Raw genomic sequence first — 23,409 nt, 5'->3', positions numbered from 1 at the left:
GTGAGTTGCAACGAGATGGAGCACTTGCTGAGTCATTTCCTGTAGTGCTGGAGCCACAGGTTGAAGCGTATGCGTCCTTTGAGACCCCCTTTGATATATAAGAGACGCTATACAGCTTACTTAAATGTTGTCGACTCAGTCACCTATTGCATCACTTCCTTTAGGGCTTCGGCCTCCTAATTGATCATTGTAGTAGGCTATAATTGAATGCCCTCTTTCATATATATACCTCCACCACTGGGACGTGGCAACAATTCTCCAAATCCATATGGGGAGGGGGGGGATGCTTGTGGACAGTAGGGGTTTACCCTAGACATAAATAGGAAGTAAAATCAGGAGAAGGAATGACCTCTCACAAATATTTATTGAATAAATTGTTTCAAATAACCCTCCCTCGTTAAATCAATGAGCTTGGTGTTTTGCTTTCAAAAAAAAGTTATAGAAGAAGTCTAAACTGCAGAAAATAAACACATCCAAGCTGCCTTTTAAGGATACCTTGGAATAACTGTCTATTTTTCAACCATCGGACCCTAGTTTACGACAAAAACAACCCAATTGACGGCACCTCCTTTGCCGCATGGTTTTTAGAGTTATTAGAGGGGGCGGTCGATAGCAACCACCATAGCAACCATGACGGTCAAGTGACTGGATTCAGCCCCGTTGAAAAAAATAGAATACCTCCCTACACACTCAGTAGTAGATTAATGATATTTAAATTATTATTATGACCATGAAGTCTTTATTTGCATGGGTTTACATTTCGTTGTGTAGCATGGAAAAATCGGAGAAACACTCCCATTCAGAATGCATTGGTTTACACTTCGTTCTTTGGAGCACGGTTATTTTTATTGATTTATTTATTTTCCGTTTTTGAGGAGTTGAGGATTTTTCTGCAATAATCCAAAATCCAATGGAAAACCCGTTGGCTTTTTGTCAAGGGAACCGAGGGCGACGCTCACTTCCGGGTTTGCCAACATACGTCATCCCTCTCCACCACTCTATACTGTAAAAACACATGTTCAAGTTGAATGATAATGCATGAATTTATTCTTTATTCTGCCATAGTAACACGGTAAATAAATGGCAAAAATAGGCTGACAACGAATTCGTATTTACGATATTGTAGCGACCCTGGGACAATTAAATTGTTTTTGTGTTATGTGTTGCATTGTTTTTCGTTGTCCGTTATGCCAGTTGTTCTGTGTGCATGTATTGTAATGTTCTTCTTGTCAATCAGTGTGAGGGCGAATCATTAGGTCAGCTGGGGGAGGGCCTTGGAAGAACACGAGGGTGGGGGCCTGCACATGAGTGAGACCGTGTTGGGGGTTGCCGGGGTAACCGGGGTTTGTTTTGGGTGGGATTTCTGCCGTTGGTTACGGGTTTCAGTGACCTGGTTTTGGTCCATTAAAAGTTCCTTCAATTACTAATGACTCGACATCGTTATGTCACCTGCGAGGTCATTACAATATGTTCAAGAAAACGTAATCACGGACAAAATACGTTTTTTAGACAAACGTAATTGAGAATGCCGAATAGTTCTCTGGGAACGTAATTTTGATGAGAAAGGGTTGCCCGCACATGTAGAGGGCCTCGTTCGCTCGTTTTGGATAAATTCCAATGGGTCGTAATCTGTGGCGGAACAAACCAACGTGGTCGTATTTTCCGAGAGGACAGGCTGATACTGGACATTGATTGGTTTGTAGGTGGGCGTGAGTCTGACGTCACCGTTCACCGGTATAGCCTTCATGAATGAATGAAGAAACGTGTGAACATAATTTCCTGCAGCTCAGTTCAGGCAGCCGCCCAGACAACGCACCCTTCCCGCTTTGACCACAGCTATAGCCCTAGATAAAGAAATCAACAAAGCAACCCCCGCTCCTACAGTTACCCCGTCAGCAGTTAATTTCTCCTCTTGTGACATGTTGATATAACGTTGGACTATTAACATTACAATCAAAAGTACGCTTCCCCGAGAGGTAGACCTATGCCTATATGCTGACAATAATGTGTTATCGAAATTTTACGTAGCCTATTAAGGATACGTTTCAATTAAATGTAGCCTGTAATCCAAGAGGTAGCTTAAATAAATAACAACAAAAATGTTGAGAACGAACCTATTTGCAATATGTTCAATAAGACGTAATCAGGGACAAAATAACGTTAAATTAAACGTTTCCCGAAAGGGAAATATGCCTTAATGACAATAATGTGCTATACGTTGACATTTAACATATTTGGAATGCGTTTCAACCAAACATAATCCTAGAGGTAAATGAATGGCAAAAAATAGGTTGACAACGAACGTATTTGCGATATGTTCAATAACACGTATCCACAGCCAAGATACGTTTTTCAGACAAAATACGTTAAATGAAATGTTCCCTGAAAGGGAGATATGCCTTAATGACAATAATGTGCTATACGTTGACATTTAACCTATCTGGGATACTAATCCTAGAGGTTAATAAATGGCAAAACAATAGGCTGACAACGAACGTATTTGCGATATGTTCAATAAAACGTATTCACGGCCAAGATACATTTTTCAGACAAAATACGTTAAATGAAACGTTCCCTGAAAGGAAGATATGCCTTAATGACAATAATGTGCTATACGTTGACATTTAACCTATCTGGGATACGTTTCAACCAAACATAATCCTAGAGGTTAATGAATGGCAAAAAATAGGCTGAGGACGAACGTATTTGCAATACGTTCAATAAAACGTAATCGCGGACAAAATACGTTTTATGACAAACGTAATTGAGAATGCCGAATAGTTCTATGGGAACGTAATTTTGACGAGACAGGGTTGCCCTGGAGCAGCTGGCCCTGGCAAAAGTTATTCCTTCACTGTTGACCCCTGACTGACTGGCCCTCGGCACACAAATCCCTGGATCACCTGCCCCTGGATCACCTGCCCCTGGATCACCTGCCCCTGGCAATGTAACCTCTTGATTGCTCTCTCCGTCTCCTGTGATGTCCTTTTCAACGCTCTTGAAATCCACCTCAATTTCTCCCTCAATCTCTGTAATAATTACAAGGTAATGTTGCTGTTATATGTATTTTGCCTTTGCATTTGCAACTACTGTCATCTCCAATGTAATAAAATGAATTAAAGCAAAACATTTCTGTAATGTGAATTAAATCATCTGCCACAATCAGAAACCAATACAATTTATAAATGGATCTACCGGCAATTGTTAATTGGGTAGAAATGTGTCGATTATCTACATTGTGTGCAAATCCTCAGAGAATCCCTGCCTTCTGGTTGTTTTTTAAACTGAATGTACAAATATGAATTATGTAATCTCATTAGGAGTGTAGTCTATCCTTGAATTACATGAAATGGGGAATATTGTTAGCTGCATGGATCATACCGAAGTTTAATTTGGTGCAATATGTGTGGTCCTTTGCACTTGGTTCCGGAGGCACCCTCACAGAATGGGGTTTCCTCCTCTTCGGTTTAGGGTGATGGATGAAAACTGTTGGGCCTGCATCGGGCCTCAACTTCAACATCCTATCTACTTTTGTGGCTTTGAATCTGTCATTTTCAAAGTGTACCTGTAGGTAGGCTTGTAAGATCAGTTTCCATTGCACTTCAAATATCATTGGAAAGTCATAATTCTCTACACTTAGAATTATTATGCCCTTTGAAATGCTAGCAAGTGATCTGAACATTACATCGTTTTTGACTGTTGGTGACTGTCAATAAGTTTTGACGGCTGACCATTGCCATCCATTTCTCCCTGCGCTCTTGGTCCTTGGGGAAGCCGTACATGTGATAACCCTTCTCGGACAGATTGGGGCATCCAAATGCTGCACAGCCAACCATGGTATTTATCTATAAAATGTTAGTTGTAACCAATGAACCATGACACCATTGAAGATCACAGAGCGGGTAACAACTGTTCCTCAACCACTTATGCCCCGACTTTTGAGAATAGGTTAGAGGTCAGAGTTCATGACCAAACGAGGATCCTCCCTCCTAAACCCATTTTGACCCATTTTGACACCGTACTGTCGAGTACGGTGTCACAATGACAATGGGATTTCCACTGAAGTTTCCCCCGTCCTTCCTTACTCTGATGTTGGAGTTTATTTGTAAGCAACTTTATTGGAGCTCCAGCAGTTGTCTTGTTGAGCAACAACATCGTTAACTCTTCTGTTACGAAGCTGTTCCGTTTTTGTCAAAACCTACAAAACGTAGTTATCTTTGCCATACAGCTACACAGCCTGCCACACCATAGGTACACAAAATGGGGTTTCAATATTTCAGTTAACTTCTGTAAGTCCAGATATTGCCTGGTGTTTGTAGGCTACGGGAGGGAGTCAATTTACTGTAACAGTCGAGTTAAAAAGTTAGCGTAATATTTGGCTCATGGGCGGTGTCATTTAAATTCTGGCTCTTAATATTCACAAAAATATTGATTGGAATTTACTCTGAAAATGTCAGGCTGACCAAAGAGTAATGAAGAGAAACCGAATTTGCATTTACTGATAACTGTGATGTCAAATGCATATACTTGGCTTTACAGAGGTACAAAGTAAAGTTACTTGAAGGATACAAGCCTTAGAATTGTACATTTTCGCCCCTATTCCACTTGTATTGTTTACAGACAATACTTATGCATACGATAGAGAATTCTTAGTAAGGGAAACATGACTCAGGCCATAAGGGTAGGCTACATTTTTTTATTATAGAGAAAGGGAAGGTCATTACACAAAGCATTTAAAGTAAATAAAAAATTAAATACAAGAGAAGAGATCCGCAAATGTCAAATAGAATAGATTATGGCTCTGCACGAGGCTATGTGTGACGCCAGACGCCGTCGTGAATCGTCGACCAATCAGGGCCGACTAAATACACGCCCTCCTTACAAGACACGCCTCCTCAAAATACACGCCCCCGTCTTGCAGGACGCAGTCGGACCCTACTCAAAAAAAGCGCACGGACGTGGCCTCTATAGCAACGACCTCAGCTACCCAACACTGATCAAAAAAACGATTGTTTCTCTCAATCAAAACACAAAACAGGACAACTGATGCCCATAAACTTAACCCATACATGTTTTGTAATTAACAAGGACACGTTGGTGTAGTTGTGTTGGGGAATGTCACAGATGTGTTGACCCATAACATTGTGTTGGTAGTGGTACACATACTTTTTAAATAACCATAACTTGCTCAATTTTCAACCCATTTTCAAACGGTTTGGTTTGTTATAAACGTCAGAGATGTAGTTATGACACTGCATGCTTTTGATAGAATAATGAAAAATAGAATAATGTTCTAAAATAGGTACAATATCATAACCACGTTAATAACGTTTGTAATAAACCAAACCGTTTGTAAATCGGTTGAAAATTGAGCAAGTTATGGTTATTTAAAAAGTACATGTACCAACACAATGTTATGGGTGAGCAGCTTGCTGTGGTAAGATGGCCGTCTATGGTGACGTTCTAGACGCCACCGTAAGGCATCTAGTTAATATATATATATATGCATAATATCACTGCCAAAAGCTCTGTGCGCCTCCGGATGGCTGTAGTGCGGGGAGCACTACGGCCATCCGGAGTGCTTTTTTTTACCGGTGTTGCTATGGTTACCGGTCTTGTTGCTATGGTTACTAATTCTCGGAGCGCCAATTCTCTTCCGCACAGAGCAGAACTGTGGCCTATTTTACACATTTTTATTTTCTTAATTATAATTACATCATTCATTTTTACAGATTATTTTTTTTATTACTGACGGTGTTGCCGGTGTTGAGTAATCGGTGTTGGCCTCAACACCGTTAATACCGTATACCACGGCGACCCCAACATGTGGGGGGGGGCCGGGGGCAGGGTTGGACCGGGGAGGATTCTCCCGGTGGCTATTAGTGCCCCACTCCGCCCCTGAACTCAACCCAACATGAACTGCAAAGATCCTAAATCCTAGTGATCTCCCACTCATAAGCCTTTGCACAGAACCCAAACACAGTAGGCCTACTGCGAGCGGCCCCTGTGGTTCGCTGCAGCATGGCCTTGTCTTCTGGCTAAGACACTCTAAGGGAACTGGCATCCACCTGATATTCATCACAACCTCCTCAGCACAGCAGGGCTTTTCTTGCAAATGTGTTAAAACCTTTTCATTGGTTTCACACATTTCTCACACCCTTTTCAAAACATTTAACACAGATCTCATAGAAAGACCCACAACGTTATGGGATTAAATCTGGTAAACAAGAGGAGGACATCTATTAACAGTTGATGGTGATTACTTGCATAACCATGAGCCTCTTATCCACCTTTGTGAAAATCCTTTGCACAAGTCTTCAATCAGCAAATCAGTCCTCTTCCATCTAATAAAGACACATCAGTGATGGGGATAGAGCCACAGTAAGGGGAGAAGATATAGAGCACAAGTTTCAGATGGCGGGACAAAGGGATTTGAGAAAATGGAAGCAGGTAAGTCACAATGTTACTGAACACAACTGTGTCATTCAGCTTTACTGTCTTGCCCTGTTGGCAGAACTGTTACTTCTCCTCACTGCCTCGCACGGTAACACATGGACTGGGATGAGAACCTTGGCCTTCAGGAACCAGCGGGCTTAACTTCCTTCCAATTTTGACCACCTATAAGGTTCCTTTGGTTGCTTTTATGTTTATTATTTGAATTTATATAAAAACTATGACCATGTAAAGTATAAACAAATGGTGCAGACATCTAGCACAAAGGATGGTTCAACCAAAAATGTTGATAGCAGCGGTTTGTATTTTGGTGTATAATTTGTAATGATTGAAATATAACTATATATATCAATATATAAACTATATAACTATGACCAAGACTAAAGCATTTTGCAAACACAGACTTCTGAACGGACAGGTTTTAAAGCTAAGGGGAATTTAACAAGGTACATTTTTTACGACGAATGTCGTAACCCTGGCAACATACTGGAGTCTCAGAGAGGCCTCACCCTGACATCATACTGGTCCGAGTCTCAGAGAGGCCTCACCCTGGCATCATACTGGAGTCTCAGAGAGGCCTCACCCTGATGTCATACGGGAGTCTCAGAGAGGCCTCACCCTGACATCATACTGGAGTCTCAGAGAGGCCTCACCCTGATATCATACTGGAGTCTCAGAGAGGCCTCAGCCTGACATCATACTGGAGTCTCAGAGAGGCCTCAGCCTGATATCATAGTGGAGTCTCAGAGAGGCCTCGCCCTGACATCATACTGGAGCAGGGATGGAAATTAACTCCCGCCACACGCCATTTACGGGTGGATTTGTATGGTGGCGGGTGAATTGTGTCACTTCACCCGCCACTGTGTCGGGTAATACTTTCCAGTCAGGTCCGATCAAATTAGCATATTTAATACGTTTGTCATACAGCGCTGCACAGTCCCACAACTTACTGTCAACATCCGGTCCCCTTCTTCTTCTACGCCTCTTTTGCTGAACTGCGACTGTCAACATCCGGAATAATATACCGGTTACCATAGATGCCGGTATCAACATTCGGTATAGTATGCTAGGCAAATTATTGACAGATAAAGAAAGAACTACTAGAGAAAGCAATGTTGGGTTTCCTCGACGGAGGAAAGAGAACAGCTGGTACAGGTGGCGGATGATAGTACGCCTGTCATCACCAAAAATAAGCGTTGTTTTAATGACAGATGGCGAACATCGGACAGTGGGCAACACTGTGACTGGCTGGTGTTTTACGGAACGAGCCAGACAATGTTCTGTGCTCTCTGTCGTAAACATGCTTCGGATGGCCACAGGTCCAATAGTTTTGAGAGTGGGACACAAAACCCAAAATTGTAAGCCGCGAAGGACCACGAGTCCTCAAAAAGTCACCTTCACGTTTTGAAAATGAGTGACTGTCAACAGGTTTTTTTTTGGAGAGAGTTCCGATATATATATATAGATATAGTTTAATGTATTCTGACGTTTTTCAATGTGTCTTGCACTCATTGAGTCATTGTTTCTTGTTCTTGTTTCTTCATGGTCTGTTTTCAAATGTTTAATTTCGAATGCATAGGTAGAGTATGAGTCTTCCTATACCGAGAGGATACATATGTTGCATTATAGGGGCAGATTTCATTATACATGGTACTGGTGGAGGTTGAGCGTGTCACCAGCTATAGGTTCCTAGGTGTCCACATCTCAGAGGACCTCTCTTGGACCCTCAACACCTCTAAGCTGATCAAGAAGGCTCACCAGCGTCTCTTCTTCTTGAGGAAATTAAAAAAGGCCCATCTGTCTCCTCAGATCCTGGTGAACTTCTACCGCTGCATCATTGAGAGCATCCTTACCAACTGTGTCGCAGTATGGTATGGCAACTGCTCTGTCTCTGACCGGAAAGCCCTGCAGAGGGTGGTGAAAACTGTGCAACGCATCATCGGTTCCTCACTCCCCTCCATCGAGGCTGTCCAGAGCAAGCGATGCCTGCGAAAGGCGCGCGGCATCTGCAAGGACTGTTCTCACCCCAACCACAGACTGTTCACCCTCCTCCCCTTCTACCCCTAGCTCCGACCACACAACCTTCTCGGTTTCTCTTTCTCTAGTCATAGTGTGTAATGATGTAGTCATAGTGTGTAATGATGTAGTGTTTAATGATCTAGTGTTGAATGATGTAGTCATAGTATTTAATGATGTAGTCATATTGTGTAGTGATGTAATGTTTAATGATGTAGTCATATTGTGTAGTGATGTAATGTTTAATGATGTAGTGTTTAATGATCTAGTGTTTAATGATGTAGTCATAGTGTGTGTGTGTGTGTGTGTGTGTGTGTGTGTGTGTGTGTGTGTGTGTGTGTGTGTGTGTGTGTGTGTGTGTGTGTGTGTGTGTGTTTGTGTGTGCGTGTGTCTTACCTCTGGGACGTGCTTTTGAACTTGTGCCTGTTAACAGAAATAGAGGTAATTAGAAACACTGTTCAGATATCTCTCCCCCTCTACCCTCTCATTTGATTAATTATTTGTAGCATGACAACAACATGTTTGCATTGCCAAAGCCTCACATACAGGGCCAGCGGGGTCTTATCAGGGGGAGGGGCAACACAGAGGGGATGGCTGGGATTATGTTTATCATTTAAAAACAAGGATTTAAATACAACATTCTGGCTCTCTCTCCCCAGTATATCTCTCTGTCTCTATTCCCCATCTCTCTCCTCTCTCCCTGGTTGTCTCTGCTTGCAACCTCTCTCTCTCTCCCCCCTCTATCTCTCCTCCCTCTCTCTCCTCCCCCTCTCTTCCCTCTGTCTCCTCTCTTTATTTCCCTCCATCTTTCTTTCACTCCCTCTTCTTTCTACCTCTGTCTCTCTCTCCCTCTCTTTCTCTCTCCCCTTCTCTCTCCTTCTCCCCCTCTCTTTCTGCGGCATAATGCCTTGTCGTTGTCATAGAAACACAAGGAGGAACTTTGAGCGGACTCCACCAACGCAGTGTGAACACAGACACACACACACACACACACACACACACACACACACACACACACACACACACACACACACACACACACACACACACACACACACACACACACACACACACACACACACACACACAATGTGTTTATGTACCTATCTATAAATGTCTTCATTGCTCTGAATTACTGTGTGCATTAATGAATCTGTGTGTGTGTCTCTGTGTTTGTTTGTATGAGAGTGTCTGTGTGTATTTTTGTGCGTTAATGAGTTTGCTTCTGTATTCAGTGTTTTTGTGTGTGTGTAACATTGTGTATGCATTAGTGTGTCTTTGATGTACTACAGTTTGTAAGCAGAGAAGCGAGCAATATGAGTTTAAAGCTCTGGTTCTGTTGTCATGGTTACCGACGGGTCACTATCTCACCACTCAGTCTGTCTATCACAGCATCTATTCCTACACTGTATATCTCACCTATACCTATATCATCAATACCTATACTCTATTGACCTATATCTCACCTATAGCTATATCTTATCTGTACCTATATCTCATTTATACCTATATCTCATCTATACCTATATATCACCTATAGGCCTATACCTATACCTCATCTATACCTATATCTCATCTCTATATCTCAACTACATCTGTTACTCTTTTCTATATCTCATCAGCTATATATGTGACTCCATCTCAGCTCTATCCCACCTATATCTACAAGGATCAACCTCCCCTCCAGATTTGCTGATATTTTCTATTATTAACTATTCTATTAGTTATTATTTAAAGTTTGAAATGGTCTCTACGATACATTATCTCTATGAAGACACTAAGGGACTATAAGGGATCTAGGTAAATGGTTCAGACTCAGCAGTAGAGGAAATGTTCCTTGTGGGCGAGGTTCTGAGGAGGAGGGAGATCTGTTTTTTTTCTTCTTAATTTGGACTGGAGCTATCTTAAAAATAAAGTGCATATTGTAGGCCTATCTTGAGTTATCTATATGTTCTCAAATAACAGCTGTCGGTAACGCTTTATATTAAGGTCCTTGTAATAAGCCTTTATTAATAGGGGGATTATTTGTTTATCAACACAGCGGATGCGCGCGCAGAATGGTGGCAAAAATAAAATCTGTTTGACTGGTTGCCATGGTTATCTCTGTGTGGTTAATTTGCAATTGCGGTGTTAATTAACGATTTTGTCAGTTTACTGTTACATTAAACTGTAATCAGACAACAAGGTTATATGCTATAGACCCTAGAGTATCTGTGGTATAAAGGCTGGGACAAATTTCGAATTATAAATATGTACACTTTATGTTGAATTTATAGACCGTCGCGATTTCCATTTGAAAGAATGGCGCAGTGATTATTCTTCAAAACGAGAGCTGGTAAATTGTGAAAAATTTATTAAACTGTAATCAGACAACGCGGTTATATGCTATAGACCCTAGAGTATCTGTGGTATAAAGGCTGGGACGAATTTCGAATTATGAATATGTACACTTTATGTTGAAAGTATAGACCGTCGCGATTTCCATTGAAACGATGGTGCGTGATTATTTTTCAAAACGAGGGCTGTTGAATTGTGAAAAATTAATTAAACTAATCAGACAACGCGGTTATATGTTATAGACCCTAGAGTATCTGTGGTATAAAGGCTGGGACGAATTTCGAATTATAAATATGTACAATCCATAACGTTAGCTCTCTGGCTAATCTCTGTACCTCCCGTTGCCAAGTCGTAGCTATGGTCCGTCCTTTTTATGTGAAAAACTTTATATTTGGATTGTAAAACGCATGAAAATATAAATGATCTTAATTTCTTTTCTTTGGCAAGTGACTATGGTATAAGCGGGATAATGCCCTTCAAGGTACCAAAAGCATGTTTGATCAACGCACCGCATATAACGTACAGTAACGGTAACGGCGTTGTAACGACGGAGACAGTAATAAGTTAGGTTACCCCGTTACTGAAAAATCAACGGCGTTACCTAACGCCGTTCTTTTAACCGGCGTTATTACAAACTCTGGCAACCACACATGAATAGGCTACACAAATTAATTATGCTCAGGGCTTATTGCTTGGTGGCAGGTCTATCCTTGCATGATGTTTAAGACACACAACGAATCCTTTAAATTTTTCATAATTGAATTACTTCTAATTTAGCTTGACAGTGGCACAGTGGCACTGCCTCAGAGACTCAGACTGGAGTCTCACAGCAAGTCAAGGCACAAGTCACCATTTTTGTCAGAGCCTCAAGTATCAAGTTTCCAGGTCTTGTCAGCTGCTGGAGGAGCTCATGATGTCACAACCCAAACTAAATATCCATCTCCACCCTCTAAAACATATAAATGTAATCTGTGTCTGGGTTGTTGATGTAACGGGGAAGCATTAATGTTTTCAGTTGACTCCCAACCCCTCCCCGAAGCTCTGTCTTCATCATACTCCTGTTAACAAAACAGTGGCAGGACCTTTGGTTCAGTACATTTATAACTCTAATTAGTTAATCTATTATATTAACAATGATACATAGTTAATATAATAACTACAGAGAAACCAATCTGTCCCAGTCCTATATTGCTAATACACTAATTTTGTGTAAGAAATATAGTCTGCTTTGGTCACTAGTCACAAAACAAACAACAATGTGCGAACGCTACACGTACACAATTAGTCTGAGCTTTACAACTTCAAAGATGAAAGTTACATGTACTGATTTGTGTACTCAAAATGTCTATATTATCTGATCTATATTTCAGCTCTATGACAATTTCATATTTTTCTCATCTATAGCTATATCTCATATATCAAACCTCTGTCTAAACTATAGCTTAATCCCAGCTAAATCTATAGCTCACCTATATTTCAGCTTGATCTATACCACTATATCTCAGCACTATCTCAACGATTGTATCCTCAGCTTTATCTGTATCTCATTTACATCTAAACTATGTCATTATCAAAGCTATCCAATCTTATCTCCATCTCAGCTCTAGTTTCTGTACCATATATGTCATCTATATAGTTATTTCAGCTCAGCTATTACTATCTCGCATCTCTACGTAACTACATCTATATTTCACTATAAATATGTCAATAACTCAGCTATGATCACACCCATGACTATATGCAACCCATTTCTCCACTTTAACTCTCTCACCTTCCGAAATCTAATAGGACTCCGAAGTTTTAGTGAATCACGTTCTGATAGGCCTGTGGGCACTTGGATTAAGTAAGGGATAATGTATAGAACGCCGGTCATTATCGAGAAAATAAGCCCTGACAGGGCGAACAGGACACCGACGCGCAGCGGAGTCACCCCTACTGCAAAGAAAAGGTAGAAAAAATTAGCACATCCTTTCCGCAACTCCCTGCATAGTAGTGACCTTGCAAAACTGCCAATCTTGTGAGAAAAGATAAGTTGGAGAGAGAAAGACAAGTCAAATGTAATGTTCACTATTTTTAAGGAACTAACCAACATATATTATTTTTAAAGAGCCCAATATAAATTTGGGATAGCGCCGAGACAGTGTTCTGGGAGTGTGCTTTAAGCACTGGAAAAAGTCTTTCATTGAACCAATTAAAAAAATGGGTAATGGTTCACATCTATATTACATAACTTGAGCCAATGACAAATATATAGCTTGCCTCAAACAATATTTCCTATGTTCATAAAAACAAAATAATACAACTTCATTTTTCATTTTATTCCGCTTATCCGGGGTCGGGTCGCGGGGGGAGCAGCTCAAGCAGGGGGCCCCAGACTTCCCTTTCCCGGGCCACATTGACCAACTCTGACGGGGGGATCCCGAGGCGTTCCCAGGCCAGTGTTGAGATATAATCTCTCCACCTAGTCCTGGGTCTTCCCCGAGGTCTCCTCCCCACTGGACGTGCTTGAAACACCTCCCAAGGAAGGCGCCCAGTGGGCATCCTTACCAGATGCCCGAACCACCTCAGCTGATTCCTTTCTAAGTAAAGGAGCAGCCGCTCTAATCCGAGTTCCTCCTGGATGGCTGAGCTTCTCACCCTATCCCTAAGGGAGACGCCAACCACCCTTCTGAGAAAACTCATCTCGGCCGCTTGTACCCGCGATCTCGTCCTTTCGGTCATCACCCAGCCCTCATGACCATAGGTGAGGATAGGAACGAAGATCGACCGGTAGATCGAGAGCTTTGCCTTGCGGCTCAGCTCTCTTTTCGTTACAACGGTGCGGTAAAGCGAACGCAATACCGCCCCCGCTGCTCCGATTCTCCGGCCAATCTCACGTTCCATAGTACCCTCACTCGCGAAACAGACCCCGAGGTACTTGAACTCCTTCACTTGGGCTAAGGACTCATTTCCTACCCGGAGTAAGCAATCCATCGGTTTCCTGCTAAGAGTCATGGCCTCAGATTTAGCGGTGCTGATCCTCATCCCAGCCGCTTCACACTCGGCCGCCAGCCGATCCAGTGAGTGCTGAAGGTCACAGGCCGATGATCCCATGAGGACCACATCATCTGCAAAAAGCAGTGACGAGATCCTCAGACCACCGAACTGCAACCCCTCCCCACCACGACTACGCCTCGATATCCTGTCCATGTATATCACAAACAGGATTGGTGACAAGGCGCAGTCCTGGCGGAGCCCAGCACCCACCGAGAACGAAACTGACTGGCTGCCGAGGACGCGAACACAGCTCTCGCTTTGGGAGTACAGGGATTGGATGGCCCTGAGGATAGACCCCCTTATCCCATACTCCCGCAGCACCTCCCACAGTTTCTCCCGGGGGACCCGGTCATACGCCTTCTCCAGATCCACAAAACACATGTAGACCGGATGGGCATACTCCCAGGCCCCCTCCAGGATCCTTGCGAGAGTGAAGAGCTGGTCCGTAGTTCCACGTCCGGGGCGAAAACCACATTGTTCCTCTTCAATCTGAGGTTCGACGATCGGCCGAACCCTCCTTTCCAGCACCTTGGAGTAGACTTTACCAGGGAGGCTGAGAAGTGTGATACCCCGGTAATTGGCACACACTCTCTGGTCCCCCTTTTTGAACAGGGGAACCACCACCCCGGTTTGCCACTCCTTTGGCACTGTACCCGACTCCCACGCGATGTTGAATAGGCGTGTCAACCATGACAGCCCCTCAACACCCAGAGCCTTTAGCATTTCTGGCTGGATCTCATCAATCCCTGGGGCTTTGCCACTGCGGAGATGTTTGACTACCTCAGTGACCTCCACCAGGGAAATTGACGACGAAACACCATCAACCTCGAGCTCTGCCTCCAACATAGAGGGCGTGTTATTCGGATTCAGGAGTTCCTCAAAGTGTTCCTTCCAACGTCCGACGACCTCCTCAGTTGAGGTCAACAGAGTCCCATCCTTACTGTACACAGCTTGGACGGTTCCCCGTTTCCCCCTCCTGAGGTGCCGGATAGTCTTCCAGAAACACTTTGGTGCCGACCGAAAGTCCTTCTCCATGGCCTCTCCGAACTTCTCCCACACCCGCTGCTTAGCCTCCGACACGGCAGCAGCTGCAGCCCTTCGGGCCTGTCGGTACCCTGCAACCGAGTCAGGAGTCCTCCAGGATATCATATCCCGGAAGGCCTCCTTCTTCAATCGGACGGCTTCCCTGACCACCGGTGTCCACCACGGTGTCCGAGGGTTACCGCCCCTTGAGGAGCCTAAGACCCTGAGGCCACAGCTAGCCACCGCAGCTTCAGCAATGGAGGCTTTGAACACCGCCCACTCCGGCTCAATGCCCCCAACCTCCACAGGAATGCTAGAAAAACTCCGCCGGAGGTGTGAGTTGAAGATACCTAGGACGGGGGCCTCCTCCAGACGTTCCCAGTTCACCCGCACTACGCGTTTGGGCTTACCAGGTCTATCCGGAAATTTCCCCCATTCCCTGATCCAACTCACAACCAGATGGTGGTCGGTTGACAGTTCCGCCCCTCTCTTTACCCGAGTGTCCAAAACATGCGGCCTCAGATCAGATGACACGATCACAAAATCGATCATTGATCTTCGGCCTAGGGTACTCTGGTACCAGGTTCACTTATGAGCACCCTTATGTTCGAACATGGTGTTTGTTATGGATAATCCATGACTAGCACAGAAGTCCAATAACAAACGACCTGGCACCAAGTATAATTCATTTAAATCGTATGTTAAATCCTAAACAAAAAAATATTGATGCACTCCAACAATTGTTTCTCATTTAAGAAATATCTATCAGAAATAATTTGTTTCATCCAATCAAAAAGATTAAAATTTAATCAAACAATTGTTTCTCATTTAAGTCATAATATGCATCCGATATAATTTGTTTGATCCAATTTAAAAAAATAAAATCAACCCACCTCCTTTATCCGGGCTTGGGACCGGCAAAAGTGACCAAAAAGGGACACTGTGGCGGAGTTAATTAGGTGTTATTTTTTGTTGTTTTTTATTTACATAATTTTTTTCCATTTTTGTTTTAATTAAGTTTGGTTTGGTTTTTAACTTTATGGTCCACTTAGGAGCCTAAAGGCCAATTTCCACTGGAATCGTCACGGAAGCGGCACGGCAGCGAATCGCTCGCCGAAAATAATGGAAACCATTAAAGTGAACGTAGGCTATTCCACTGGATACGGCACCGGCACGGCACGGAACCGTCCCCAAACCGGCACTTCGTTTACGATACTTGCCTCTTCTATTTCTGAAAGTTGCCGGTTCGCTGCCGTGTCTCAGAACACGACTACAGCCAATCAGTTTGCCTTTGCGCATGAATATTCATGAGCTCACATCGATCCTTATGCAATTCACAGGGTATTGTAATATTATACAGTCTATCTATGGTTTGGTATCAATAGCTTATCAGTGGCAAAGAAGGATTGAAAGTCTGCTTCGATGCCTCGCAAGTCCAGTGTCGCGAGTGGACGTTGCCATGACATCTACGTTCGCTTCCGTGCCGATTCCGGTGGAAATTGGCCTTAACAAGTCACAGTAAAGGCCAATTTCCACCGGAATCGGCACGGAAGCGCCACGGCAGCGAAGCGGCTGTGTTCCGTACTGCAATCCCCACTGGAAGCGGCACGGACACGTTCCGACAGATGGCTCAAGACGAGCATAATTATTAAGTATTCATACAATATTATTACTGAGTTATATTCAAACCATATATATTATAATATACATTATAATATATATATATATATATATATATATATATATATATATATATATATATATATATATATATATACATATACATAGGCCTACCTTATAATCAACCATACACATAACCCATTAAATACGGTAGACCTATGATTTCTAGATGTCATGGCAACGTCCACTCGCGACACTGGACTTGCGAGGCATCGACGCGGACTTTAATTTCTTCTTTGCCACTGATTAGCTATTGATACCATAGACTGTATAATATTACAATACCCTGTGAATTGCATAGGGATCGATGTGAGCTCATGAATATTCATGCACATAGGCAAACTGATTGGCTGTAGTCGTGTTCTGAGACACGGCAGCGAACCGGCAACTTTCAGAAATAGAAGAGCCGGTTTAGGGACGGTTCCGTGCCGTGCCGGTGCCGTATCCAGTGGAATAGCCTACGTTGACTTTAATGGTTTCTATTATTTTCGGCGAGCGATTCGCTGCCGTGCCGCTTCCGTGCCGATTCCAGTGGAAATTGGCCTTAAAACATTGACATTTTTAAACATAACATATTTTTGTATACAATATATATTAACAATCTAAATGGCAGAGTTAGGCCTACTCCAGACCTCCCTCCAGACTCAGACAGGCTGTGCTAGCTCACAGAACCAGTGAGTCATCGTCACTCTGGTCAAGGCTCTCTACTGCAGGTTCAGCTGTAGGTGCTACCTTGAATGAATAAGCAGCTGATGTTCCAAAAAGCTTCAAAACATGATCAGGCAGCTGGTGCTCAAAGCAAGCATCACCTGACAGCTTTAATCCATATCGGATGTATAGGATGGAGTTTAAGGTCTGCAAGGACATCCGGTTCCTGAGTTTGCTTTTTACCACGAGGACTGAGCTGCCTGTAAAGGTACGGCCACACCTGCGTACCACGCGTATAAAATCGGCAATTTTTCCATAGGGAAGCATTGGTTTACGCGCGTATGAGGTGCGTACACGCGTATCATGCGTACCAAGCAACATTTTACTCGCTGTAGGGGCGTATGAGGCGCGTACATATACGCGCGTATATATACGCGCGCACATATACGCGCGTACATATACGCGCGTACATGTACGCGAGGAGTTCAAAAAATTGAACTTTTTACGCTCATACGCGCCGCAATAGCCAATCAGCGTTGAGCTTGACCCGACGTCACTGGCAGAGAGTAGTGAGCTTGGACAGAAGCATACGGCCGACATCTTTCTTTATTCTGTGTGGAAATAGTAACATAGTTACGCCATTAAATGCTTTTATGGAAACATTTTTAGCGAGAAATGTGCATTTTACTTTCATAATGTTCGCTCGGTGAATGTGAAGGATGTTTGGTTTGATAGTTATGACGAAGAGGGAACGCTCCGTTCACTTGCATGGACAGAGTCTCTGGTTACTAAGCAACCTCAACGTCTTGGCGGACTATATATCTGCTGATCAACACTACGAATGCTGGAAACACACCAGACACACCATGTGAAGTTATTTAACCCGATTATTGTTATTTATATCCGAGATTATTTAATCTAACCCGATCTAAACTCTTTCACCCAAACACGGCGGCGTTTGGGTTTCCTACCTCGGACTCCAGAGCAGCCATGTCCATGGCAGCCACGGCCGGCAACTTTCTTTATTCTGAGTGGAAATAGTAACATAGTTACGCCATTAAATGCGTTTATGGAAACATTTCTAGCGAGAAATGTGCATTTTACTCTCATAATGTTCGCTCGGTGAATGTGAAGGATGTTTGGTTTGATAGTTATGACGAAGAGTGAACGCTCCGTTCACTTGCATGGACAGAGTCTCTGATTGCTAAGCAACCTCAACGTCTTGGCGGACTATTTCTCTGCTGATCAACACTACGAATGCTGGAAACACACCAGACACACCATGTGAAGTTATTTAACCCGATTATTGTTATTTATATCCGAGATTATTTAATCTAACCCGATCCAAGCTCTATCATCCATCCAAACACGGCGGCGTTTGGGTTTCCTTCCTCGGACTCCTAAATCCAGCGCAGCCACAGGCTGGGGGGATGGGGGAGTTTTGGGCGGTCTCATCTACGCGCGTATGCGTACGCGCATTTTGTGACCATTTTGACACAAAATGGTCAAGCAACATTTTCGCTGCGTTACGCACGTACATGGTACGCGAGGTACGCGCTTGGTGTGTTCGCACCTTAAGTGCGTTGAGACGGGGGAGGGGCCGAGCAGGCACCCGGTGCTCGTTGTGAAGAGGTAATAGCGATAGTGCTTTCACCTCAAAAAGTCGCCAAAAGTCACCAATAGCAGCTGAAAAAGGAGCTAGATTTGTCGCTTGTCGCTGTTTTGAAAAAAAATCGCCATAGGGGTCTGAAAAGTAGCTAAATATAGCGACAAAATCGCTAAGTTGGCAACACTGCGGTTTGGTCCAGTAGTCGTAAGCGTCTTTGTATTTAATGCGCATGCGCATGCTTGTACGTAACCTTGAAATTGTACATTTGTCTAAACAAATATTTCTAAATTGAGCTCCTACTCAAATATAACAGTGTTTTAATAAACAAAAAAAAATTATTTGGATTGAATGGCAAAATTATTAATCAGTTGAATACACAACCTTAAAATTTTACATTTGTCAAAATGAATATTTCTTAATTGAGCTCCTAATTAAAAATATCTATATTTCACAGTATTTTGAAATAAAAAAAAGTTATTTTAAAAATAAAACAATTTTTTTTCATTTGAATTGAATTACAAAATAATAATCAAATGAAGTACGGCTTAAAAACCTTTTTCCAGTGCTTCTGCTGAATAGGGCCAGCAGATGTGACAGGAGTTCTGCTCTGGAGGTGCTGGTGATGCGGATTGACGACTGTCACACAAGGTTACAGAGATGTTACAGAGATTCTACTGAAGAAACTCATCAAACGAGTGAGGAAGCTTTCAGAGGAGATTCTAATACAGCTGTCAGTCTACAGTCTGGATTTGATTTGATTGGTTTTTTACCACTACTAATGGTCGAGTTTATGTTCTGACATTGCGCACACACAGACCCTCATCTCCAGCAACATTATTGGTCTAAACAAACATGAAGTGGAAGTAAGCAAAAGTTCTCCCAAATTTGACCGTGTCTGCCATTAGACCTTAGAAATTATTAAAAAGCGTGATTAGTTAGATGTGCCGAGATGTGAGCTACTTTGAGCTTAATCTTTGTTGTTTTAACCTGTTATTGATAGAAATGTACATTAAGAGTGAATTATTCCTTTAAGCACCTCAGTTGATACACTGCTGAGCTGGGTACTTGTAGCTAACCTGGGGAGAGCTAGTCATAGTGGTCTGTTGAATCTTATCTTTCAGCCACATTATAGCCTACAAAAATACTATTGATAACATAAAAAACACTGTCCTAATCAACACAGGTAAAATGAATATAGCCTTGTTAAAAATAGCATCCAATAGTATCAGTTTATCAGAAATGGATATCAGCCATAAACACAAACATAAATGTTCACAGCTGGATTTCTATGAGAGGAACAGACAAGAGGCGTCCTTTGGGGGCGTAACCTTAAGCTGATTGGCTGAAGGGACTAAAGACCTCACCAGAGGGGCTGGTGAGGTCATAGTCTAACCATTACATAGAGTATATATTATACGTGATCTTCTTGCCCCAGCCATGACATTATCTTTGAAAACGTCATTGAGTGTGGACGTCTATTTATGCATCCCGCATGCCTGCACAATGTCTCGAAGGAATCACTAAATGATATTGTGATAAACACAAATATATATTAATTTGGTCTTGAAGTTAACATTGCATTTTATTTGTCCCTCTCTTGTCCACAGGGCCTGCTGGAGCAGCTAAGACACCTGACAGTGCATGTCAACGCAGGAAAAGTAGGCCATTGGTGTGGGGAAGAGCCTCAAGCCCTCTGCTAGAGGCCGTCCCCTGCAGGCTAGTCAAGGTGTGCTATAGACAAATCTACCTCAGTTCTATGTTAAGTAACCACTGTTTGTATTTATTCCTGTTTTTGAAAGTACGATATATATTTTTTTTCAATTGTATACTGTCAGTTCTAGGTTGTTTTGTTAATGTTAGGTTTTTAGTTTTTTTTTGTTCCAACCAAGTAATTTGATTGGACAAGAGGCATTCCATGAGTGCCGATATAGAGTATAACAGCACTGGGACATATAACTATACATGTATCCCTCCACTTTACAGGTGTTCTAGTAACCGTTAATGCTATTAACTGGCTAGTGTGTTTATGTGTTGCTTGGCAACAGTTCAGTACCAGTCCAGTTGCGGATCTATTTGTGTTGGCGGAGCCAAATAAATCATTAAATAAACAATCATAATCATAATCTTTTGTTGCTTATTACAGTTAACAAATAAATGGTGCATGTAGAACTTGTAGTTGTATAAAAGCAATATCACACTCAAGGTCATGCTGTTGTACTGAATATCAGCATGGCTGTAGGCCTCGTAATCCTTGTCCCAGTCCCAGTGTCGATCCTAGTCCCAGTCCCAGCACCAGTCCCGTGAAACCAGAATGTTTTAAATATTTTGTGAGTGCACTAGTCCGGTGTGTATTTAATGTATTTAAATTGCTTGTCTGATCTATACTGAGTTGTGTCTGTTCTATACTGAGTAGTGTCTGTTCTATACTGTGTAGTGTCTGTTCTATACTGAGTACAGTCTGTTCTATACTGAGTACTATCTGTTCTATACTGAGTTTTACTGCTTTTACTGTGTTTAAAGAAGTTGAGAGATGTAAACGTAAAGGACCATACATTTATCTAATCTTAGTATTTTACACTATAGAATATAAAGAAGATATATACTGAGAACACATTGTTTGTGGAAGTAGTCTGAAGTCCGGGAGCCTTCTGGGTTATGGAGCTCCGCCTGGGAGCGGCTAACACTGATAGCTCCATCTGAGAATACAAACGTCAACGTTGAAGCGCCTACATTTTTTTTTTGTTTCACTTATCGTTTTATAGGGTAAATACTCAGAGATACTGGTATGGACGTTGTGTCAATAATGACTCTGCAGTGGGCTTATGCACCGTGTGATACTGTTGTTACAGGATACCGTGAAACCTACTGTCCCCCACACTGATAATACTTCTTACGCCCCAATACACATTATTTAGCAAAGTGGAGAAACAACAAGCATGATTATACTGAAACCACATGTGTTGTGTCTTGTTATGTTTCTGACAGACAGCTCCCTTCCTCTTGACCACATCCACAAATGGATAAAACATTTGTTACACATGTTATGTTTGCATTACAAACATCACAGTCGTTAAATCCACATGGGGTCTGTTCTATATACTCATACTGTTTTGTACTCATCTATCATTCATGTTGTATCATGTTTTATTCTATATATTTAGATCCACATGTTGACCATATATAGGCTCTATACATACTATTCTATATGTTACACTAGTGTTATATTGATGTGATATTAAAGCGATGTATAGACTCACGTTCCCTTCAATCGGATCCACATGTTGCCTGTTCAAAATGTTATATTGATGTGATATATAAATCTATAGACTCACATTCTCTTCACATGTTGCCTGTTCTAAATGTTATATTATTGTTATATATAAATCTATAGACTCACATTCCCTTCAGGTGGATCCACATGCTGTCCGGCTGGTTTTGTCGTGACGCGCTGGGCTCCTCTTCGTCCATCCTGAAGAAGAGGAGGATGTCTGTGAGCTGTTTGCTCTGCTTTTGACTCAGCTACTAGACTCCTCCCACTTGTCCTTATGTCTTATTGGTTCATAACGCCCTCCCCCGATCTCCTTTGGAGAGAGTTTACTGAGTTCCACAGCTTCCCAGCTAAATAGCTAGAATGCTAAACATGTTAAAAAGCTCCAATGCACTGATTGAATCCATTACTATGGTAACAAGAGAGCAAACAGGGATGGATGAAGAGCTGAGCAGTGGAATGCGGTTACCGTGGTAACTCCACAATGAAAACCATCAGTGGTGGAATTTTCCGAATAGACAGATGCTCACTCCCCTTCTCTCACTCTCTCTCTCTCTCTCTCTGCCTTTCCTCCTCTCTCTCTTTCTTGCTACATCTTACTCACCCCGTTTCTCTCACTCCTCTTCTTTCACTCTTTTCTGTGTGTGTGCGACCGCGCGCCTGCGTGTGTGTGTGTGTGTAAGAATGTGCATGGTCATTAGCCTATTAATGCATAATTACTATGATGTCACTAGTCTTTATGACAGGAAAGGGTTGATGTGTAATGGTGCGGGCAGCGCAATGTCTGGTGGTGCAGCAGGCTGTCTGGTGGTGCAGTGTGGTGTCTGGTGGTGCAACAGGCTGTCTGGTGGTGCAGCAGGCTGTCTGGTGGTGCAGCAGGCTGTCTGGTGGTGCAGCAGGGTGTATGGTGGTGCAGCAGGCTGATGCATGCAGCGTAGTGTAATCTAGTGCTTGCAGCAGAGGGGGTGCATATAGCAAGGTGGTGGTTGCAAGGTGGTGCACAGAGTATGGTACATTGTGTTGCAGTATGGTAGATGGAGAGGAGAGCTGAATTCACAACACAGGCAGTGGAGTGTCCTTTGATTTGTCACCATGGAAACACGTTGTTCTGCATAAAAGCAGTTGCTGATTTTACACTGAATTAGACTTTAGAATTAGTCAGGTGGAGGTACAGGTTGACCAGCCAGTAGGAAGACCGACAGACAGACAGTCTGACAGATACTGTGTGTCTTAACCTGGCCTGTTATTGTCTCCCCTCACTTACCTGTCTGGGTCTGATGAGTGTCTTACCTCAGTTCACTAGCTCCATTGTGATTGGTATTTCCTCTGAAACATCCCC

The 23,409-nt window shown here is 42.7% G+C and overlaps 1 protein-coding gene across 2 annotated transcripts in view; it reads right to left on the bottom strand.

Annotated features, from left to right (window-relative positions):
- pde1a (phosphodiesterase 1A, calmodulin-dependent) overlaps window positions 1-22,477 on the bottom strand; it is a 66,010-nt gene extending 43,533 nt beyond the window's left edge. The window contains exons 1-2 of one of the 2 annotated variants that reach the window (XM_060040508.1): window positions 22,200-22,477; window positions 8,866-8,892 (exon numbers count right to left, since the gene is read on the bottom strand). In XM_060040508.1, the coding sequence (XP_059896491.1) occupies window positions 8,866-8,892; window positions 22,200-22,270 (98 nt within the window). In that variant the 5' untranslated portion in view covers window positions 22,271-22,477. The remainder of the gene's footprint in view (window positions 1-8,865; window positions 8,893-22,199) is intronic. The other variant, XM_060040509.1, reaches the window with a different exon arrangement.
- Window positions 22,478-23,409: the final 932 nt, after the last annotated feature.

The sequence above is a fragment of the Gadus macrocephalus genome, chromosome 20, assembly GCF_031168955.1.
Source record: "Gadus macrocephalus chromosome 20, ASM3116895v1".
Taxonomy (NCBI): Eukaryota; Metazoa; Chordata; class Actinopteri; order Gadiformes; family Gadidae; genus Gadus; species Gadus macrocephalus.
Note: the sequence above shows the minus strand (reverse complement) of the source record. Positions and strands in the feature narration are given on the sequence as shown.